The sequence below is a fragment of the Gouania willdenowi genome, chromosome 12 (genome assembly GCF_900634775.1).
Source record: "Gouania willdenowi chromosome 12, fGouWil2.1, whole genome shotgun sequence".
NCBI classification, from domain to species: Eukaryota; Metazoa; Chordata; class Actinopteri; order Blenniiformes; family Gobiesocidae; genus Gouania; species Gouania willdenowi.
Genome location: NC_041055.1, coordinates 3,035,510 through 3,058,389, shown reverse-complemented (window position 1 = coordinate 3,058,389; position 22,880 = coordinate 3,035,510). Strand labels below are relative to the sequence as shown.

Below are 22,880 nucleotides of genomic sequence, written 5' to 3'. Positions count from 1 at the left end.
AATAATAATAATAACTAATTTTGACTTTCTGTTTCTGGTATTAAACCACCTTTTAATAATAATAATAATAATAATAATAATTTGTAATATTTTACAATGCCATATTTTATTTATTTTCTTTGTCAATTCCAAGAAGATTTAAAAATAATTTTACCTAAAAAGACTGACAAAAACAGTGGAAACTGTTCATTTAATTATATATTAATACACATGGTCAAACTCAAGGCCGAGGGGCCAAATCTGGCCCTTTAGAGAATCCAATTCGGCCCGCCAGAGAAAGTATAACAATGACAGAAAAAACTTATTTATTTATTTTTTTATTTATTCAGTTTATTTCCGACATGGTTACATTCACTTTTTTTTTTTTTTTTTTTTTTCTTTTTTTTGTACATGCCGAAAAAGGAGACGAGAGAAGCAGTTTGCTTATCCGGGTCCCGTCCCCTGTTTTACCATCGCAAATTTACATGGGTTTACATGTCTCATCATTGTGTAAATTATTAACTAATTCCGTTGTACATATCTTCAAAAAACTAATATTCAATGAAATGCCATAATATTTGCAGGGCTGACAGTTTTGCGGTGCCTTTTTCACACATTTCAAATTGTTTATATATGTAAAATCTTGCAATTTTCTAATTTTTCCACAGACATTCCCCAATTTAAATACAAATTGGTCACAAAATCAATGAAGTTTAAAAGAGAACATCCTGCAGGGACTGATATCTGTCACTTAATGCTTGAGTAATGTTGGTGCCCCTCATATTTTATTGTTTAAATGTCATTTATACATAGAAGTGCAAATAAGGGCACATTAATGTTGAAATTACTCTTATTCCAGCCTAAAATCTATGACCCACCTGAGATCAAACATGTCTGTATTTGGCCCCTGAACTAAAATGAGTCTGACACCCTATTAATACCTTTTATTTTAATATAACTCTTATGTACTTATTCTTGCAGCTACTTCACTACTTTATTGTCATTATTTTGCAATTGTTTAATGCAAATGTGTGAGTATAATAGAAACATGTTTGTTCTTTGTAGTTTTGAGTGATTTTGTGTGAAAATGAGGATCTTGTGTCAGTTAAAGAACAGCTGGCACTGTCTGTGCTTTAGATGATGAGAAAAGGTCAGATTTTCAAAGATGAAGTGCAGGAGAACAAGCTTTTGAAAAAAGTTGTTTATTATTGAAACATTGGTTATAGTGGATTTGTACAGAGAGCAGCAGCGCCCCCTGCAGGCAGCCCTCAGTGTCCTGCACTGATCAGACTGTCACTGAATGTTTACATGAAGGATTAGATTAAAAAACAAACACATGAATCACATCTGAGTATCAGCTAAAACTAAAACTCCTCACAGTTTGAGAAGAAAACACTAAAAGACGAGTAATACTTAAAAAAATCCCTAAGATCAGGAAGAATGTGACGAAAAGTAAAAACATCTCCACAGCAGTCAGATGGGTGATGTTTGTTGGTTGCTGTGGGGACGTGTGTGCGTATGTAGTGTGTGTGTGTATAGTGACACAAAGGTGTTTGTGTTAAAGCTTCCTGAGTGTCTGAAGTAGCACCTTTAAAGAGAGCTGCACCACTTTCCTCCTGCAGAGCGATGGGAGCGTGAACTCTGTCCAAACATGTGAACCTGAGAGGCCTCACATCTGTACATCTGCATCAGATCTCTGTTTTCCTTTTTTTAATCTGAGTTTCCTCCTGTGTTGTTGTTGTTTTAACCATTCTAAACATAAAGTGATGTAAATAACTGTATTTTATCTCTACTGTGTTTGTTGATTGTTTATCCAAACTGGAAGGTGATTGGTCAGGCCTCCCATCATCCAGCACCATTGTGATGAAGATCCAGCCCACAGCTTCCACGACTTAATAAAGGAATTAAAAGGAAACTTGGAGCTGATCTTCAGGCTTTGGAAGCTGGAAGTCCAGGATGATCTCTGAGGATCTGACAGTCACTGATCATCATCATCATCATCAGTACGGAGAGGAAGGACAGCCGAAGAAGTCCTGTCCAATGCTGCGAGGAAATCCCTCCGTGATCGTCAGGGCGACGGGATCAAACCTCCAGTACTGCTGCCCACTGAGGAAGTTCACGTAACCTTTAAAACAAACACAGACGTATGGAGGAGCGTTAACGCCACAGGAACGTTTGTGACTTTATTCTGAGTCTGCACTAGTGTCCCACATGCACTGACTGTGTGTGATTAGAGCTTTAGATCTCTGTGATCAATGGCCCTCATTTATCAACTTTGCGTGAAAACTGGTGCAAATCTCAGTTCACGTTTGGTCCAATGTGTGATTTATGAAACATATGTATCTGACCAATCCCAGCGTACAAATGATCAGGTGTTGATAAATACAGCGGCTGAATTCGATCGTCATTAATTTGTTACACCCTCCTGTTTCGGAGGCCCCGCCCACCGAGGTCAAACAGGAAAAGAAACTTTTTCAAAATGAAAATTGGCATCTTCACATCTGCGGTGCTTTTTCAACAAGTGAAAACTGGAAATAATGAGGCGCATTTAAACGCTCTATAGAAGAGGATCAGCTACTGAGCAGGCGACGTCTGCCCCCCTGTGTGCACTGAGAACAACTACACAACAGAGATCCTGGAGACACACACGAATATGACGTTTATATCGACCTCAGTCTGTACGCTTTAGGCAATAAATATCACATTAAAATATTATATTATGTCCTCAGCCAATTTAACCTATAATTGAATGTTAATTCATCACATTACAATTTATTACAGCTCATTTGTAAAAGTTTAAAGAACTATTAACATTTAAAAGCATGAATGAAGTCCTGTTTTATCCACACAGCACATCATTCTCCAAGACAGAACAGCAGTACGTCCCGTGTGCGACTGTGCGTGTGCCAACTGGGTGAACCTATGTGCTCCTGCTCGGTAGCAGAATTTATTAGCGGGGTTATATGGTATTTCTGTGAAAGAAAAACCAAAAAAGTGTCCGTTTGGTCTGATAAATGACTGAGGTTTTCCTGATATCTGATACCTCACTCTGAGGCCTGAGGATGTCCTAAAATGTGCACCATAGCCTCCAGCTTCATGGACCACGCATGTCTTCCAAAGAGAACTCAGGTTCACCAGCTGTACTTTAATAACCTTTGAGCAAACATCAACAATCTGGTTCACATTGTTTCTGTCCTTTAAAGGCAATCCATTAAACCAGCAGATAATCGTTAAAAGGCTTTCAATAAAGGAATGGTAAAAACAAGAGAGAAGAGTGGAAGTTTCGCAACAAGTCAATCCTTTGTTGACCTCATTTAACTATTGACTCTGTGTTCTAGACAAAACTTTATGTCAGAGTCAGACACAGTTCCAGATACTTGTAGGAGTCAACAAGGTCTAAATCTTCACCATGGATGAAGCTGCAACAGGTGAAGACCAAAATCAATTATCAGTTCTTTCGTTTTTTGGACGATAAGGTCTAGGAAGCTGTGATGGCACCATTTGACAAACGTTGATGAACTGTTTCCATGGCCTGAGTCAGAACCCTGGATAATGGACAGCAGAGCTACAGCTGTGTGTGTACATGATAAAAAGCAAGGGTGGAAGGACACAGCCCTGAGGAGAACCAGTGTTTCACATGTGACTAGCGATGCACCGAAATTACAGCCACCGAAAATTTTCGCAGGAAAATTGCCCAAAAGGGAATTTTCCGCTGAAACACTTTTCTCGCCAAAAAAAGCCAACCCAAACAGGATGTTGTGATGACACGCGCATGCTAATCTGGAAACGGGCCAGCTTGTCCGCGGACCGCCTGTACTTCAATATATCTGAGCAATAAATCTTGAAAACGCACACACTGATTTAAATACACTTTGTGTTTTAATGAGAGAACATATTTAATTTAACTCTCTTTCAGAAGCTCAGTCAGTTATAGGCCTGTACATTAATATTTAACGTATGAGTGTGGGAAAGTTAAACATTTTATTTTCTTATTTTATATTGTGCATTGTTGGAATGTCAGTGCTAAAAAAAAAACATATTTTTTATTTATTTATTCTTTGAAACATCAATATTTATTTTATTGAGGTTAGTACACATTCAGAGCCATAAATGCTATGGGACTAATCATTTGCATTATAATTTATTTCAGTGTTTCAGTTTTTGGCCTTGGCTTTTTCATTTGTGACCATTCACTAAAACCCACTGGACTTTGTTAAGAAATCTAATAACAGCAATAAAAATATGTGATCTGTGTAAACATTTGCGTGCATCTTTATGATTATTCAATGTAAACTTAATAAATATATTGCCTCGTCTCCTCTTTTATGGCTCATTTTAGTTCAGGGGCCAAACACGGAGCAGTTTGATCTCAAGTGGGCCACAGATTTTGTGTGGAAAATGAGCAATTTCAACATTATTTTGCCTTAGTTTGCACTTCTACGTATACATAAAATACAAAATATGTAAGAAACCGACAATATCCAAGCAATAAGTGATATATATCAGTCCCAACAGGGTCTGCACTTTAAATATCCTAGTTTTTGGACCAATTTCTATTTAATTAAAGGAAATATTATATAATAGTTTGTGGAAAATTGAAGGATTTTGTAAGAATTTTTAAGTTTTTTTCAACTTTTAAACATAAAAAATGACTGAAATCATGAGATACAAGCACCGGTAAAACTGTGATCCCCTGCAAATGTTGTTTGGGTTTTATTTACACAACGATTTATGTTTTTTTCTGTCATTTTTACTTCTCCTGGGCCAAATTAGATGCTCCAAAGGGCCGTACTGGGCCCCCGGGCCTTGAGTTTGACACATGTGGTCACAGGGGATGCTGGAGCCTTTCCCAGCACACAGAGCGTAGCGTGTAATGCAGCGAAAATGGATATAATTTTTTAGTCTTAATTTAATAATGAATTGATTGATAATCAGACTTCCTACCGTATTTGTCCCAGAACGCTCCCTGGATGTTCTCAGGCACTCCTCTCCATCTGTGCATGCTGCGAGGACGAACGTCTTCCACAAAGTTCTCGTTCACGTCCAGAGACCAAAACGAGGACGACCTGAAGAAGAAGACCTTCTCCTGTTGGTTCTCCTCCCACTTCAACGCAGCCTGGATGTTTCCCACAGGGAGGCCCAGACGCCACACGGAGTCTGGACCACTGATCCTCCTCTCAGCGTCAAACACCCAGAAACTGTCGCCTAAAAAAGACACACACGCACACACACACACACAGACACAGACACAGACACAGGCACACGCACACGCACACAGTTATTTAGGAAGTGGATTATTTGTTCCATAGTATATATTCATCTTAAAGATGTAAATCAGAAATAAAATGGGTTGAAAAAGACCCAAATATGGTGGAAAAGGTGGTGAAATGGGATTTTAAAAACCACAAAAATTGGATAAAAGTTGCAAATTACAGTGGCCAAAAAAAGACAGAAAAACTAGTAAAAAGGCTTCAAAGAGTCAATATTGGCTTAAAAGTGGCAAAAATGGGGGTGTTGGGGTAATGTAATTTAAAAAGCAGAAACAATTAGTTTAAACTGGCAAATAATGGGCATGACAAATGGTGAATATTGGTTAAATTGGCAAAAATAAGCATGAAATATGATGAAAAGAGGTTAAAAGTGACAATAATGGATCAACATACGTGACATTAGGTGTAAAAAGTTGTGGAAATAGTTTATGAGTGCTGAAAATGTTTTGAAAGAATGGGCATAAAAGGCAAAGCTTAATTTGGGCCGGAACCTCAGAGATTTTGAGCGGCACTTATTTGATTTCATCCAGCACCTCATTTTTTATTTTCTTCAGCCCCTCCATTGCTTTTCTGTGTTTTAATTACAGTTTTAATATTATATTTAGACAGCTGTGTCTTTTATTGAGTTGAAATCACTGGAGATTTCATTGTACACACAAAATTGAATGTAAAACTGAGCGAGGAACAGCGCTCAGAGGGCTGCTGCATCCAGAGGGCTGATCACTTCTTCTCCGGTTGTACATTTACAGCACTTATCATAAACAGCGCCACTTTTAAGGTTTAAATGATCAACTTATGAGTTACTATAGAATGAGTTCACTCACAATGTAGGCTTATTCAAGTGGTTAGCCGCTTTAATCTTGCCCCGGTAAGTTGAGGAAGTGTACAGCCCTCCCGCTGCAGCTGGGGGGAGGGGCTGCTGCCTCGGCTCTACAGACAGTGACGGACGGAGTAGTTGTTGCTTGAAGTCGATTGAAAAGTTACTTTTTTTGTCGCGTTGCTTGATGTCGCGTCATTTACATTGATTTTGAATGTAATCTAGTCGCCTCAGTTGCGTTCGGTGTGAACCCACCTTAATGAGTATTAAAAGTTTGTAAATAATTAGTATTTGTGGATTTTTGTGTTCTGAAAGTTTGGTGACCTTTGTGATGAAAGTGGCTAAATTAGCGGTGATTTGACGCTGTCCTTGGTGCTGAAACATGGCAGATTTTGACATCTGTCACTCAGAGAGTGACGGATGCTCCGTAACGGGTGATTGTCCGTGCTTCTTTAACGCTGATTCATCATTCTTTTATGTAACATTTAGGTTAATTAGTTATCTGTCTTCATGTGATATTATTGGCACATTTAGTTAGTAAAAGGCGCTTTAAAAAATCTCAGCACGGCGGAAGTAGAAAAAAGGTAAGCAGAAGTAGCATAAATTCATTTTCCAGTAGTGTGCATGCTCATAAACGATCTCAGCACAAAGTAAACTCAGATGATTTACAAATTAAGCACTGAGAAAAAGCATTGAACTGTGATGAGTCAGAAATAGGAGAAATGTAGCAAAAATGCATTGAAAGGAGCAAAAATATGGTGAGAAAAAGTGATGAAAATAGGTTAAAATATGAAAAGTTTGGTGTAGTTGCAGAAAAATGGTAAAAATATACAAAAATTGGCTTTAATAAAAAATATTCTTAGTTTCTTGAAGGCATCTAGCGATACCTTCCCAGTGTCTCGTGAACCAAATGGGGTCCTGACGCCAAGGTTGAGAACCCCTGGCTTAACACACACACAGAAACTGTTCCCTGGAGACACACACACACACACACACACACACACACTCTTGTCTGTACCTTGGAAGAACCAGATGTTTCCAGACTTGTCTTCGTAGGCTGCATCGATGTGGTCTGGGATCCCCCTCCAGTGGCGTGAGGACAGGGCCGGATACCCCGGCTGGAGCCGCCCGTCACGGATCCTCCAAACGTACTGAGACTTGAAGAAGAAAAGTTCTCCTCGGATCATGGACACGGCGTCAAAGTCACTCCTGCAGGCGTCGGGCTGATGCACACATACACACACATGCACACGCACACGCACACGCAGACACACAGAGAGAGAAAGCAGAGGTTTGTCTAAAGCCTAGGTTCCCAAAGTGGGGTATGGGTACCCCCAGGGAGACACAAATTGTCACGGGGGTTACGTGAATAAAACTTAAAAACACTGACAACATTGGAAACTAGAATATAAATAGAGCAGTTAATGTTAATGCTATTGTTAGGCTAATGCTATTGCTAGGCTAATGTTGGGTTAATGCTAATGCTGGGTTAAAGTTAATGTTAGATGAATGCTAATGCTAGGTTAATGCTAGGTTATTGCTATTGCTAAGCTAATGCTAGGTTAAAGCTAATGCTAGGTTAAAACTAATGCTAGGCTAATGCTATTGCTACGCTAATGATAATGCTAGGTTAAAGCTAATACTAGGTCAATAATAATGCTAGGCTCATGCTAATGCAAGGTTAATGCTATTAATATGCTAATGTTAATGATGATGCTAGGTTAATGCTATTGATAGGTTATTGCTAGGGTAATGCTAATGCTGGGTTAAAATTAATGTTAGGTGAATGCTAATGCTAGGTTAATGCTATTGCTAAGCTAATTCTAGGTTAATGCTAATGCTAGGCTATTTCTATTGCTAGGCTAATGATAATGCTAGGTTAAAGCTAATACGAGGTCAATAACAATGCTAGGGTAATGTTAATGCTAGGTTAATGATATTGCTATGCTAATGTTAATGATGATGCTAGGTTAATGCTATTGCTAGGCTAATGCAGATGCTAGATAATGCTAGCTAATGTCAATAATAAGCTTAGTGTGATGTGGGCCAGCATCTGCATCCTCACTTGAAATGCAAATATTCTAGTCATTATTATTATTATTATTATTATTATTATTATTATTATACATTATTCCTCAACAAGATAGGTAAAATTCACTGTAGGGCTACATTGTATATAACATTACATTATTATGAACCAAACCCAATGTGTGCCTAATTCTCTCACCATGACACTCTCTACTTCGTTGGTCTCTGTGAGGTCGGGGGGCGGGGGCCGTGGTGGTCCGTACAGGTACTGGATGCCCTTCCTGTCGTCGTCGCTGAGCTGCACCGGGTACGAGTCGCTGTAGAACGGACACATCACAGCCTCAGGCTCCAGAGAGTGCTGCAGGCCCAGGGCGTGGCCAAACTCATGGGCTGCTACCTGGAGGAGGTCTGTGCCTAAAGCAGAGGACAGTTAGAGATGAGACATGATAGAAGGCAGTGGTTCATTACCTTTTCCCTTGTCGTGACCCCATTTCTGGTGACCCCAGAGACTTCTTTTCCTTCCTGAAATTAGTTTTTTGATCATGTTTGTTATACTGTGTCCAATATCAGTGCACAAAGTAACAGATATGTTTATACTGCATCTTATTTGAACTAAATTTATATTTGAGAAAGTGAAAGTTTGAATACAGTTGTTTGAGATCGTGTGTGGTGTTTTAATTTGAAAAAAAAAAATATAAAAATATTTAAGCCCTTTGAGCTTTTGGCCTTTTTTTTCACTGTATATCCTATTTATGTGATGTTATATGTTTTTTTTGCAATACATTTTAATTTATAAAAATACATACATTTAAAATATAATTTAATTTATTTTATTTTAAAAATGTATCTTTTTTTAATTTACATTTCTTTTTATTAACAACTATAATTTTAATCAGTTTATTTTACTTTACTATTAGAAATTTCAGGCAACCCCATTTATTTCCAGGCGACCCCCACATAGGACCACGACCCCAATGTTGAAAACCCCTAATAGAAGATGAAAAGAGATATGAGACATTAGATGCCAGCAGAGAAAAGATAAAGGATAATATGACAAACGAGATAGAACATGGAATGAAATCGGATTTGAACTATTTAAATAGATTAAATGTAAAATACAAACATGAAATGGGTTTAGATCAGATGAAATATAGCACAAGGTATAAAGTTTACATGAAATATGAAATATAAAAAAAATGAGCGGGGGTGAGAAAATAGATTCAATGATACGAGATATGAGGAAATTTAGATAGAAAACATGAGATATACATAAGATGAGATAAGATATGAAATTAGATGAGATCAGATGAGATACAGACAAGGTCTTAAATTAGATGAGGTAGATATGAGGTACATGACTATAGGTATAAGATGAAATATGAGAAGAGGTATGAAGAAACTATATGAGTTATGATAAGATAAGATGAGTTATGAGATGAGATAGAGAGTTTTCACCTACGTTGTGTTCTGGGCAGTAACCTGGATGCGTGGCCATATTGGAGGCACTCAGAGGTAAACATTGTGATGAATAAATGTCCAAAACCACAGAAAAGCTGATTAAAATGCGTTATTGATGTAAAGACATACAGGGAAGGACTTGGTCCTCAGGAAAAGTCACGATATTTGAGAAAGTTATGGTTTATTGGTGGTGTAGATCCATACGAGTCATCTTGGATCAATGACGACCCGGAGAGTTTTCTGTTTATCCTGATGTGGTCAACTAGCTGGTTTTAACCCTAACCCAATCTGTGTCATCCTTTAAATAAAGGTCAGACCTTTTACCTGGAATACAATGAGAAATACAGCTCTACATTTTAGCTCTACATTTTAGCAGGCTATTAAATGTGATTATATTAAGTTAATAATGCCTCATGCAGTAGCGTGATATGAATTATATTATTATCATCACACTAGAAAACGAGTTTAGAGCTGCTGCTATCAACATCTCACTTATCTGACAATAAACGGGCCAAACAAATTCAGATGTTATCCAGATGTTTGTCTCGTAGATCCTGGTTTAGCTTCACTAACCACAAGCTCCTCCTTTCCTCTGATAACTTTTGACATTGTTCTCCCTGGTTTATTATAACTTTTGGCAGTTTATAAAACTTTAAATGTTTTTCACGGTCTGACCGATTGGTGCAACCAAAAACACAGCAATAATTCACCATTTCCTTTAGTTCCACGTTAGGGATCTGCTTTGTTTGCCTGCTGAGTACCTCCAATATGGCTGCTTCCAGTTTAATGACGTGCCGTGAAAACCCTCTATAAGTGACACGATAAGATGAGACAAGATGAAATAAGAGTAAGAAAGGATGAGGAAGAGTTGAGAAATGAGTTATGAGGTATACGATGAGATCAAATAAACATGATTTAAGAGCTTAAAAATGGTCAGATGAGATGAGACCCACGAAGGCGTCGCTAACAGGAAGTTAGACAACAAAACAACAATTAGCAAATAACAACTCAACAAAGCATTAAACAGTCAATTGTTTTCACAGTTTTAAAAGGCGTGTGAATGAGGAAGTACTGACCCACGCTGTTTCCCAGCGTCCAGTGCTCGTCGTAGTCAAAGTGAACCTCTCCTGCTCGGTGTGTGCGCGGGAAAAAGGCGTGAGCCAGGATTCCTCCAGGACCGTCAAAAGGAAGACTGTCTCCGTGCCAGTACCTGCACCGACACACTGCCTTTTAGCAAGGCACTCAACCCTGAAGCACTCGCCAACACCACACGACAAGACATATCAGACTGTGCTCATAACAAGGTGTCAAACATACGGCCAGGGGGCCTAAACCGGCCATGACATCAGTAAATAAATTGTGTTTTTCCTCATGTTTCATGTTGTTCATGCTGTCTGTTTGTTGTTAGCAAGATCACTTGAAAAGTTAAGAACGGATTTGGATGAAATTTTCAGGAAATGATGATAATGAGACAAGGAACAGGTGATTACATTTTGGTGATGTTCTGGATTACCAAAAATGAGAAAATACCACTCGTGGAAATCATAATATGGATGGATGTGAGCTGTGCCTGAGCCTGCTCCTTTAAGCGCAATGGCTTATGGGTAATGTAGTAGTGATAAGGAAGTGCATTGTGTGTAGGTCTCGCAGGGTACTCATGCTGTACTCATTACGTGTTTGTGACAAATTTTAAAAAGAATAAATGTGGCAACATTTAAATAAAATAGTGCACTGTGGTTTAATAAATGACTTGGTGGAGGTCTGCGCTCTCACAGTGCTTTTCTAGTTCATTGAGTTTCATTGAGCTTTATTTACCTACAAGTAGTTTATAAATATTATTTTATTAGTGTGCATAGTTCCTGTTATGAACAGTAACCTAATAATGATAGATAGATAGATAGATAGATAGATAGATAGATAGATAGATAGATAGATAGATTAATATTAATTACTCCTATCAGCTGATGAGATCATGTCAGAATCAGAATGTTTTTTATTAAGTTTAAACAGTTTAAAAACAGTACAAGGAAGTTGACATGGTCATTGGTGCGAAAAACTGAAAAAGAACCAATAATAATAATAATAATAATAATAATAATAATGTAAATTAGCAGAATTATGATGTTGCTATGATCATACTTTGTTATAAATGACTTCCTCATGTACTATGATTTAAATAACTGGTTTGCAAGCATTTCCGAGCAGTGGTGCCATCTGGTGGAATGCAGTAATAACTACTCACCTGTAAATAAAACCTAATAAAACTATATAATAAAACAATAAATATTTGACCCCTGGTAAAGCTAGTAGCTCTAACAACTGGTACTGTTTTTTGGCATTAGTTAAATGTTGTATATGAAAGAAGGTACATGTGAATGTATTGATATATTTTGCATTATTTGAAAAAAGGCTGCTGAAATGTAATTGTTGAATGCTTGCATTTCTCTTGTATGTTTTGTATTTAACTTACTTGAATATTGTTTACAGTATGTTGGGCATATAAGCTTTTTTGCTTCTGCCAGTTTCTTGTTATATATATTTTTAAATTGTGATTTGTTTGAATATTTTTGTTAGACTGAAACAAACAAACAAACAAACAAAATAAACAAACAAACAATGATAAACTTGGTGATATTAAGCCTGGGCATGTAGTACGGGGCTGCATTTACTACGTCTCCAATATGTTTCCGGAACTTTACGAGTTTTATTATCACCCTATAAGGTCTGAGGGTCATATGATTAATGTTTGTGTCTGCATTAGAATAACGACCAGTCAGAGCATTAACACAGGAAACTAAAATAGTTTGTGTGTTTTTTGGAATCATTGTGTGTATTTGTTTTAGGGTCACCATGTGCATGTCTGATACTCAGAAACTGTCAAAAATCTTCCAAAATGTGGCCTTCTTCATCTTTAAGCACCACATGGATGATGATGATGATGATGATGATGATGGTGATGATGATGATGATGATGATGATGATGATGAACACTGAGTGAGATTTGATTGGAGATGAACCCGTGACCTCGTGCTTTGTGCTTTAATTTAAAGATTGGAGCCGCTCGGAGAACGTGACCCACTTTACAGTAACATCCACTTCTTTCACAGAGCAGCAGAAACACTGGCTAGATTCACAACAGATGAGACGTGTCACCATCAAAGAGCTGCGACCCGGACGGGGTCGCGGATCGGACCGTTTGGTAAAGCCGAGCCTCGGAGAGAAACAATAGAGCTGTTATACATGCGGGAACAAAACCACTGATGTGTGAGAAACCCTGTCAAGCACCGGGTGTGAGGATCGGCCCTCAGGCTCTCAGCCATTCATCTGCTTCAGGTTTCACGTCCGAATACACACACACACACATGCACACACACACGCACACACACACACTCACACGCACACACACACACACACATACACACACACACACACACACACACACACACACACACACACACACACACACACACACACACACACACACACACACACACACACACACACACACACACACACACACACACACACCATCTGTAACCTTCAACATCTAAAGATCTCATGTCAGCAGACAGAGCCACAAATCCATCACTAATAATACAATAATAATAACGCACAGAAACGCTGTTTATCACAGACAGATGTCCTATATATGAATATACATTTATGTATGTGTATAATAAAGGGAATGAATCATGATGTAAGTGCAGGGCTGAGCGTTACTGGGTGCTGTTTATCAGCCTCATCATAAATCACTGAAGAATAAATGCAGACACAACATTCTGACTCTGTCGTCACGTACATCATCAAACTTCCTTCATTAATGTCAGATTTACTGAATATGAAGCAATATAACCAGTATGAACCCATATAAACCAGTATAAACAGTATGAACCCGTATAAACCAATATAACCAGTATGAACCCGTATAAACCAGTATAAACAGTATGAACCCGTATAAACCAATATAACCAGTATGAACCCGTATAAACCAGTATAAACAGTATGAACCCGTATAAACCAATATAACCAGTATGAACCCGTATAAACCAGTATAAACAGTATGAACCCGTATAAACCAATATAACCAGTATGAACCCGTATAAACCAGTATAAACAGTATGAACCCGTATAAACCAGTATAAACAGTATGAACCCGTATAAACCAGTATAAACAGTATGAATCGGTACAAACCAGTATAACTTGTATAACTAGTGTCACCTGTATAAACCAGTATAACTAGTATAACCAGTATACCCAGTAGAAACCAGAAGAACTAGTACAACCAGTATGAACCAGTATAACCAGTATACAGACTGGGAGAGTCTGTCAAACACCATCAGCAGGTCCCAGTTTCACTGCTGTTCTGCTTAAACTGGTGTCTGTGTTAACTGAATACCATCAAACACTCAGACTTGGTTACTAGTTAACACAATCACCAGCTGGTTTAGAACAGAGTCAGCTCTATCTAACTAGTCAGTGCTCAATGACAGTGAGCAGGCTCTGCTCTCTGTGTGTGGTTGTAGTGTGAGAGTAGCAGCTTAATGAGCGGTAGAGTGGGGGGAAGCTACACACGATAGGGGAAGCTACAGCGCTGCTCTTTGAGGGCAGTGATGGTGACGAACAGAAACCTGAGGATGATCTCATTATTTCTTCCTTCCTGGTTTGATTCAAAGCACCTGTGATCTTTGACTCGTCTTTAAAATACATCATGAGATTGAAGTTTGGTTTCAAATTAAAGCAAGTTTTTCATCATGTGATCCTGGTGTCAGAGAAAAGAGCAGCAGCTCATATTCTCCCTCAAAGCCACATTTAGGGAACACTCACTTTCTGCCTTTGATGTGACTTTAAGCCCTGATCCCGACTCAAATCCAATATTAAGCCTATCATTCATCCACAGTCTAAGTCCATCACAGATCCCATGGATTAGAACCAGGCCAGGATCAGTCGGTTCTGTGAACTCACACATGGTCCTGTTTATCTGAAGGATCTACAAGCGCTGAGGGTTCATGGCATGCAGCTCCCAGTCCTTCCTCACACACTGAGGAGAACCTCAAAGCTCCACACGCTCCGAGCAGGAGTCAACATTCTGTGATTTTTCTGTTATTATTGTCCTGCACCCCCATGGACCAATCAGCTTACTTTGTGTGTGTGTGTGTGCGTGTGTGTGTGTGTGTGTGTGTGTGTGTGTGTGTGTGTGTGTGTGTGTGCTGAGTGAACGGTGTGATATGAGACAGTTCACATGTCCCCTCGTTATTTTCCATTAATCACAATGACCAGCCAGCTGCTGTTACGGTCAGACTGGTCATCATGTTATCCTGTGACACACTGTTACGGACAGACTGGTCATCATGTTATCCTGTGACACACTGTTACGGTCAGACTGGTCATCATGTTATCCTGTGACACACTGTTACGGACAGACTGGTCTTCATGTTATCCTGTGACACACTGTTACGGTCAGACTGGTCATCATGTTATCCTGTGACACACTGTTACGGACAGACTGGACTTCATGTTATCCTGTGGCTAATTTTAAGCACCAGTTATAACAATGACAGTTTGAACTGATACACCAACAGGTAGAAAGCATTTTCTCTTCCAACGTGTTATTTTGCTACACTTTTGATAATTCTGTCTAGCTTCAAATGATCCCAGATTAATTCGTCCTAATTGAAATAATTGATCCTGGCTTGAATATGATTCTGGCTTTAATGATACTGACTTTGATGATGTTGACTTTAATTATCCCAGATTAGTTCATCCTGATTTAAATAATCAATCATGATTTGAATATAAATATGGCTAAAATGATCCTGACTTTGATTATCCTGACTTTGATGATGCTGATTTGTATGATCCTGACTTTGATGATCCTGACTTTGATGATATTGACTTTTGATGAAGCTGACTATTGAGATCCTGACTTTGATGTTGCTGCATTTAATGATCCTCACTTTGAATATACTGACTTTGATTATCCTGACTTTAATGATCGTGACTGTAATGATCCTGACTTTAATGATCGCAACTTTAATTATGCTGACTTAAATGATCCTGACATTGTTTATCCTGACTTTAATGATCCTGACTTTAATGATGCTGACTTTGATGATATTGATTTTAATGATTGTGACTTTAATGATGCTGACTTTGATGATGCTGACTTTGATGATGCTGACTTTGATGATGCTGACTTTAATGATCTTAACTTTAATGGTCTACCTGTTGAAGTCGATCTTGATGTCGGCCTTGTCCGTGCTGACTTCAGTGAAGCTCAGAGGAGTGACTGAGCTCCAGACAGTGAAGGCCTGATGAAGAACAGCTCGTACCTTGTCCTCACTCATCTGCCACGGGAACCTCAGGATCCTGACAGGGTTAAAATCATCATCATCATCATCATCATCATCAGTATGAAACAATAACAGTGTGTTGTCTCTCTGTGCATCTTTACTTGTACGTGAGGTCGGTTTTGTCCCATCGTCCTCCAAACAGAGCGAAGCGTCTCTGTCGCTGTTGCTTCCGTCCATCCTTCCGTCCGTCCTTCCTCTGCTTTTTCTGCTGAGTCAGCTCCACCTTCAGGAAGTTGGGGAAGTCGGGGACGCCGCAGCGAGGACGTTTCCAGTCCGTGTGGTTGTAAGGCCTGGTTTTCTCCTCGCTCAGTGTGTTCTGGAGGTGTTTTCCATTGTTCTTCAGCAAACCCTGACCTCCAGGCCATCCCTGGAAGCCCAGAGGAGAGACACTCAGTTTGTAACCACACACCAGCCATTCAAATCTGGCTTTACGCGCATTCTCCGGTGTGCGTAAGTCCTTTTCCTCTTACGCACTTCTAACCCTGGAATAAGTGCAGCGCCCCCATAAGGTGAAACATTATATTGCACTAGAAATATGGACTTAGTTACATTTGAAGCCACACGGAGTCATGTGTCACGCAGCAGCAGCTGTGATCACTCGCAGACTTCTGTCCACGTTGGTCACAGTGGTTCAACTATTTTCATACTATGTCCAACGTAAAGTCACAGTTTGATCCACTACAGAGTGAAACAAGCTGTCATATGCAGATGAGGATGGACCACAAACTGTTCTTACACATATTTTAATGAGGCTCAGCTCAGGTCACTTTAAACTATTTCTATTTAAAACTTTGTATTATGGAAACCAATAGTTCTGTTTCACTGCAAACATCCCTCTGTATTAAAGCAGGACGCTCTGTGGCTGTGTTATTTCCTCATATCTTCAGCGCATGGTGGTGATGAAGGTGATGATGATGATGATGATGAAGAAAAGAAAATTTAACTGACTCACAGTCACACTGCAATAATCTATTCAATGATCTGATCAAATCCACCTGTTACATTGTTTATCAATGAAGACGTTTCAAATTAAAAGTGAACTTTATCATTTTCACGGATTTCAATGACATTTACAAGCGTTGGGAAAACTCTTGTTTTTTCAAAATTCAGCCCTTCATTCACACATATACGCGCTTTTGGTCTACCTCACACGCAGTGGGCGTGTCAGCAGCCTGGACCAGAGAATACGCATAGGAGAGAAGCGCGTAACTGCAGGTGTGCAAAAAAGCGTTTAAGTCCAGATGGGAGAATAGACTCCAAGGTGAATACGTATTTGGCAAATGAAAACTGGCAAATAGAATTGTTCATCTTAATGTTTGTATTTTGTTATTGAGTAATGTCCCTTTATGTTGTTATTTTTACTAATTAAACTGAAAGTAATAATGCAGGAAAAACAGAAGACTGACCTTGACCTTAAATATGACCTTGAGTGAAGATCAACGTCACACATTGAATGGAAATGTTGTTCAATGGTACCAGTCTGAGCACTGGATCTCAATTTGTGGCCAAGGAAAAAGTTTTTTTTTTTTTTTTTGTGACATCATGAACTTTGACCCTTACCAATATTTTTTACTGGTAGGTCTTACAGTTTTGGTCCAGTCAAATAAAATACTCCACTTGAGATGAACTTTTGATAAATGTAAGCATCAAACTTGTACAATAAATATTCGTAGAGATATAGAAATTTCTGGTTTTTGACACTTGACGCAACCTTGAGGCTCCAAAAAAGGTCGACTGCATATCTTTGACCCTCCCCCTATGAGATGACATACGTGCTGCATTGCAAAGTTGCAGAAAGTTGCAGAAAAAGGGTAAAAATAAGCAAAAATTGTTCAAAAAAATATTATTAGTTTCTTAAAGGCATCTAGCCAGGTTGAGAACCACTGGTTTACAGGTTCTCATGTCCTGATTTGACCGTTTGATCCTTCACCACCAACATGAGTTTGAAGCCCCATGTTTCAGACTGGAGGATAAAAGTGTATTTGATGAAGAACAAAGCCCCGTGTGTGTGTGTGTGTGTGTGTTGGGGAGCGTGGCGTGCCTGCACAGGCCGTGGCGTCTCTCTGAGGGGAGCTGAGGTTTCTCTGAGAGGTGGCATCTGTTCTACACACAGAGGAGAACATGTAAACACGGGGCGTGTGCACGCAGCAACACGCAGGGGGAAAAATGTGCAGCACACGGTGGAGACAACACGTATTTATGTGTCAGAGACACATCACTCACACGCTGAGCAGATGTCTGGAAATCCCCCGCTCAGCCGTGACATCAGGAGCACCTAAAGCTCAGGGACGCTGAGTTGGCAGCTCACAGCACCACCACCAAATCCCGTGTGTGTTTGAGGGATTTCGGTGGTGGTGCTGTGAGAAACTAAGCATTAAATACATAGACCACGTCTCGAGATTCGCGCCTACCTCTCCTGTTAAAATGTGTGTAAAATATACAATAATACAAAAATGATTAGTGACATCATTTATAATGTTGACTCCAAAAATAGTGCAACACGTTGTTTAAAGTTGTAAATTCTTGTGAAGCAGAATTGCCCAGCAAAAAAGAACCAACCTAAAGTCTCAAAAGTTTGGGACCATTTCACTGAACACCTATACTGTACACACCTGAGGTAGAACTAACATCTGTGACATGAAATTAACAGTAATATGTTAGAATCAAAGCAGCAAAACTATTATATATCACGTATATTAGAATAAGAATTGTATCTTATTTTAAGGAATTTGGTAAAACTGTAATAAAAACTTTTGACCAATGTGGGGCGCAAATTCTGCGTACAGTGTTCCCAGTGCTTATATTGTATGATTGCAGTCATTTCTATTGCTAAACAGTTTAAAAAAAAAAAAAAAAAAACTCAAAATTCTTACAAAATCCTTAAATTCATCAAATTATGACATAATATTTCCCTTACTTGAATAAAAATTGGTCACAAAATCTAGGAAATAAAAACCTTTGTTATGATATTTAGTCTTAAGAAGGTAGGTAGCATATTTGATTACACTGATGGAAAAGTGCAAGTGATGGTCTTTTCTAAAGTCAAGTTGATTCATTAACCTCATTTATTATGCTGAATCAGGATATTGACAAGGATGTGTGCTACGTGGCAACACCTTTTATCTAAGGGTCACACCTTTTCTTTTCTTTATTCAAAGGTCTGTTGAACATGTCACATCTATATCCGACGCATAAAATCTGTGACCCACTTGAGATCAAACTGCTCCGTATTTGGCCCCTAAACTAAAATGAGTTTGACGCCCCTGCTTTACTTAGTCATGTCTATTGGGGGCCACAGTGTTTCAAAGTATAAAACCAAAGATGGGACCAGCAGGTGGCAGCAGATACCACTAATTACCTGAAGTTGAATTAAAAGTTTGTTTTTCTCCATTCAGTCAAACAAACTCAATGCTCTCTGTCAGTGAGGGGGCGGGGCTTCACACAGAGGTCGCTCTCCTCCTCCTCATCATCATCATCATCATCACTGTGTTCAACCACAGCCAATGAGCCTGGTGACACATGTGAAGTCAGAGCCTCAGCAGTGGAGACGGAGAGCCACGTGTGGCTCCAGGGCCTGTGTGCTTTTAAACAGAAACATAACGAGCTGCAGATACTCACAGCATCTCACATCACTGCGTGTGTGTGTGTGTGTGTGTGTGTGTGTGTGTGAGTGTGTGTGTGCTACTCTGTCAGGACTTGACGCTGCGTTCAATGCGTTTAAATCTGTCAGCAGAGGCTGCTGGGGCTGTTAGGATTAAAGCAATAAGGATTATATAGAGCCTGAGACTGCTGCAGGGACAGTGAACAACAAAGAGTGTGTGTCTGTGTGTGTGTGTTTCTTTCCCCTGAGTCAGCGATCCCAGAGAGTTCAGATCTGACTTGCCTCTGCCTGCAGCAGCTCGTTTACATCAAACAATCGTCGTCTCGACTAAAAAGAGGATGACAGTGTTTAAAGGGACACCTGAGCCTCCAACATCAGACCCTCTGCACTATAGAACAATCTGTTCACACACACACACAGAAATGTTATAATACACTTAATATAAATACACATAAATATATAAATACAACTAAATATATATGTAAATATCAATATGCATCAATATAAAATCAGACAAATACATATGAATACAAATTTATCAGCCCAATCAAACAGTTTGGTTCTCAACCTTTTCAGCCCCTGACCCCCAAAATAAAGGTTCCAGAGCTCAGGGACCCCCACTGTAGCTGAAGGTGGTTGAACACAGACATGAACATTGAAGAACAGTCATGTGGAGACAGGACCATCTATAAGGGGGAATAAAGGGGAGAGATTTTTGGGGTCCATCCATAAAGTCAGTAAAATGATGGTCTATTGTTCTATGAATCTGTGATAACCACATTTATTTATTCATCTGAATAACATCCACTGTTATCCAGGAACGTTTATTATTATTATTATAGTCATCTTAAAGATGGAAATCCTTCTTTTAATCACAAATAAAATGGGTTCAAAGTGACCAAAAAAGGTGGTGAAATGGGATTTTAAAAACCACAGAAATTGATTAAAAGTTGCAAATTAAAGTGGCCAAAAATGGACAGAAAAGGTGTTAAGAAGGGTTCAAAGTGTCAATATTAGACCAATTAGTTTAAACTGGCAAATAATGGGGATGACAAATCGTGAATGGGGTTAAATTGGCCAAAATAAGCATGAAATATGGTTAAAAGACGTTAAAACTGACAACATTGGGTCAACATATGTGGCATTGGGGGGAAAGTGGTGGAAAGGGTTTATAAGTGCTGAAAATGTCTTAAAAGTGGAAGAAATGTGCAGAAAAGGTGTTGAAATTTGATGAAGAAATTGCAGAAATTGGATTAATGTAGCAAAAATGTAGTGAAAAAAAGTGATGAAAACAGGTTAAAATATGGCAAGTTTGGTGTAGTTGCAGAAAAATGGTAAAAATAAGCAAAAATGGGGTCAAACTATTCAAAAACCTTCTGAGTTTCATGAAGGCATCTGGCGACCCCCTCCCAGTATCTCACGACCCCAAATGGGGTTCAGACCCCAAGGTTGAGAACACCTGGCTTAAGGCAATAAGTGAACCTAATAGCATAACCCCGCCCCTTTCCCATTCAACCCTGCTCAGCCAGCGCTAAGCTAACCACAACTGGTATGGACATCCTAGTTTTCATTACAGTTTTCCCAAATTCATTAGAAAGAATACAATTCTTAATATAATGTACATAATATTTTAAGTGCCATAAAACACAGTGACTTATATTAATCCATTTGTTGTTCTACCTCAGGTGTGTAGTATAAGTTTTCAGTGAAATGGTCCCAAACTTTTGAGACTTTAGGTTGGTTTTTCTTTTGTTGCGCAATTCTTCTTCACAATGTAAATGGTGAAGCGACACTGGATCAAACTGACCTGAGTTTCAACATGGCTGCTGCTTGGTTCAAGAGTGTGCAACTTTGGATTTGTTTGGACGCTCCACCCCCACGCCCCATCTCCTGGCTCAACGGACTCAGTGGTGGTGGCATCAGTCCTACCTCTACGGTGATGATGTCATCAGACCTACCTCTACAGTGATGATGTCATCAGTCCTACCTCTACAGTGATGATGTAATCAGTCCTACCTCTACAGTGATGACATCCCACCTTCAAATACAACCTCATTTGACCATCCATGAAAAAGCCCTCCCACTTTTCTAAAGCAATACATACTTCCTACGGGCACTGCACTAGTTCATCAAACTACACAAAAGCTGATTCTGGGACAAAGGATGAAGTTCAGAGGAATTAAGTATCCATCCCTAAAGCAAATCCATGTGTGTGTGTGTCAGAGAGTAAAGGTGTAAGAAAAAAATAGTTTCTGCAATATATATTTCACCGTGCGGTTATCATATCGATAAAAAAAATTGTCTTAATTTATTTTTTTAAAGATGTTTTTAAACAAAAAAAAAAAACATTTAGTTGCGCTAACATGCATAGAATGTAAACGCCTGATCACTAGGTGTCAGTGAACGCACCATCAGACCTTGTTAAACTACCTCACTCCTCAATGCATTTGAGCTGGAAGTTGATTACACTTTATTTTCATAAAAAACACTGAACACTTTGATGTGGTTACTTTAAATTATTATTCTTTTTTTAAGTTAACGGAATCAGAATCTGTTTTAGAAGCAAAAGTCAAACTTTTTTGGAAAATGTAAATTGACAGTTTGATAAACATACCACTTGTTTTTGATACTGGTACTTGAATTAGTTACTATTTACTTGTTCTCGCAAGCTTTAAAAAAAAATGAAATAAATTGTATTTCATATCATTTTGTACTTGTAAAGGTGAAATTTTTCATTAATACTATGTTTCTCGATGTATATCATTCTGTTCAGGTATCAGGATATATCGCATCATGAAATGCACATCGTGAATAGTATCGTATCGTTAGATACATGGCAATGCATGCACACCACTGAGTGAGAGTGAGTCTGAGAACATCATCCAGTGAAGTTTAATGAAGAACAGAAAGAATCGGATCCAGGAGCCGATGCTTCACTCACCTGCTGCGGTGTGGAGCTCCTCCGGCCGCCCACAGGAGCCGATTCCCCGCAGAAGATCCGACAGATGATCCACCAGAGCAGCAGCTCAGCCCGCATGGTGCTAGGGATGGACCGACCGACTGACGGTGCTTCTACAGACACAGTGTGATCACTGACTACTACACTCACACACAGGGGGTTGGACCCCTGAGGCGCGTGCATCTACTACTGATGCCAATTTTAGATGCAACTGTTGTACAACCCATGTATGACGTCATAAACCTGCTCCTTTCTCTCGGGTTTGATGTTCACTTCATAACTTCATCTGTTATTTTAGCTGAGAGTTATTGTTGCTTGTTACCACTTTATTATAAATGAAACCTTAACATATTATTAAAAGAAATAATTTGTTAGAATTACCAGAACCTACTTTACAATATATTTACCTTGTCCAAC

General features: G+C 39.0%; 1 protein-coding gene across 1 annotated transcript; it reads right to left on the bottom strand.

Annotated features, from left to right (window-relative positions):
- Positions 1 to 1,170: 1,170 nt before the first annotated feature.
- LOC114473363 (stromelysin-3-like) lies at positions 1,171 to 22,649 on the bottom strand. Its single transcript, XM_028462934.1, has 8 exons — positions 22,446 to 22,649; positions 16,005 to 16,270; positions 15,776 to 15,919; positions 10,629 to 10,762; positions 8,294 to 8,508; positions 7,085 to 7,289; positions 4,924 to 5,184; positions 1,171 to 2,104 (listed from the first exon to the last, which is right to left on the bottom strand). Exons 1-8 carry the CDS (start codon positions 22,644 to 22,646, stop codon positions 1,980 to 1,982), a joined length of 1,551 nt encoding a protein of 516 aa, XP_028318735.1. The 5' UTR covers positions 22,647 to 22,649; the 3' UTR covers positions 1,171 to 1,979.
- Positions 22,650 to 22,880: the final 231 nt, after the last annotated feature.

What these genes read in the sequence shown, in the direction of transcription:
- LOC114473363 (XM_028462934.1), bottom strand. Translation starts at nt 22,646, where the DNA reads ATGCACGCGCCTCAGGGGTCCAACCCCCTGTGTGTGAGTGTAGTAGTC. An exon ending in GGAGCTCCACACCGCAGCAG is followed by an intron (nt 16,271 to 22,445) that starts GTGAGTGAAGCA and finishes CTGGGCTTCCAG; the next exon opens with GGATGGCCTGGAGGTCAGGG. An exon ending in ACGAAGTAGAGAGTGTCATG is followed by an intron (nt 7,290 to 8,293) that starts GTGAGAGAATTA and finishes TGTGTGCATCAG; the next exon opens with CCCGACGCCTGCAGGAGTGA.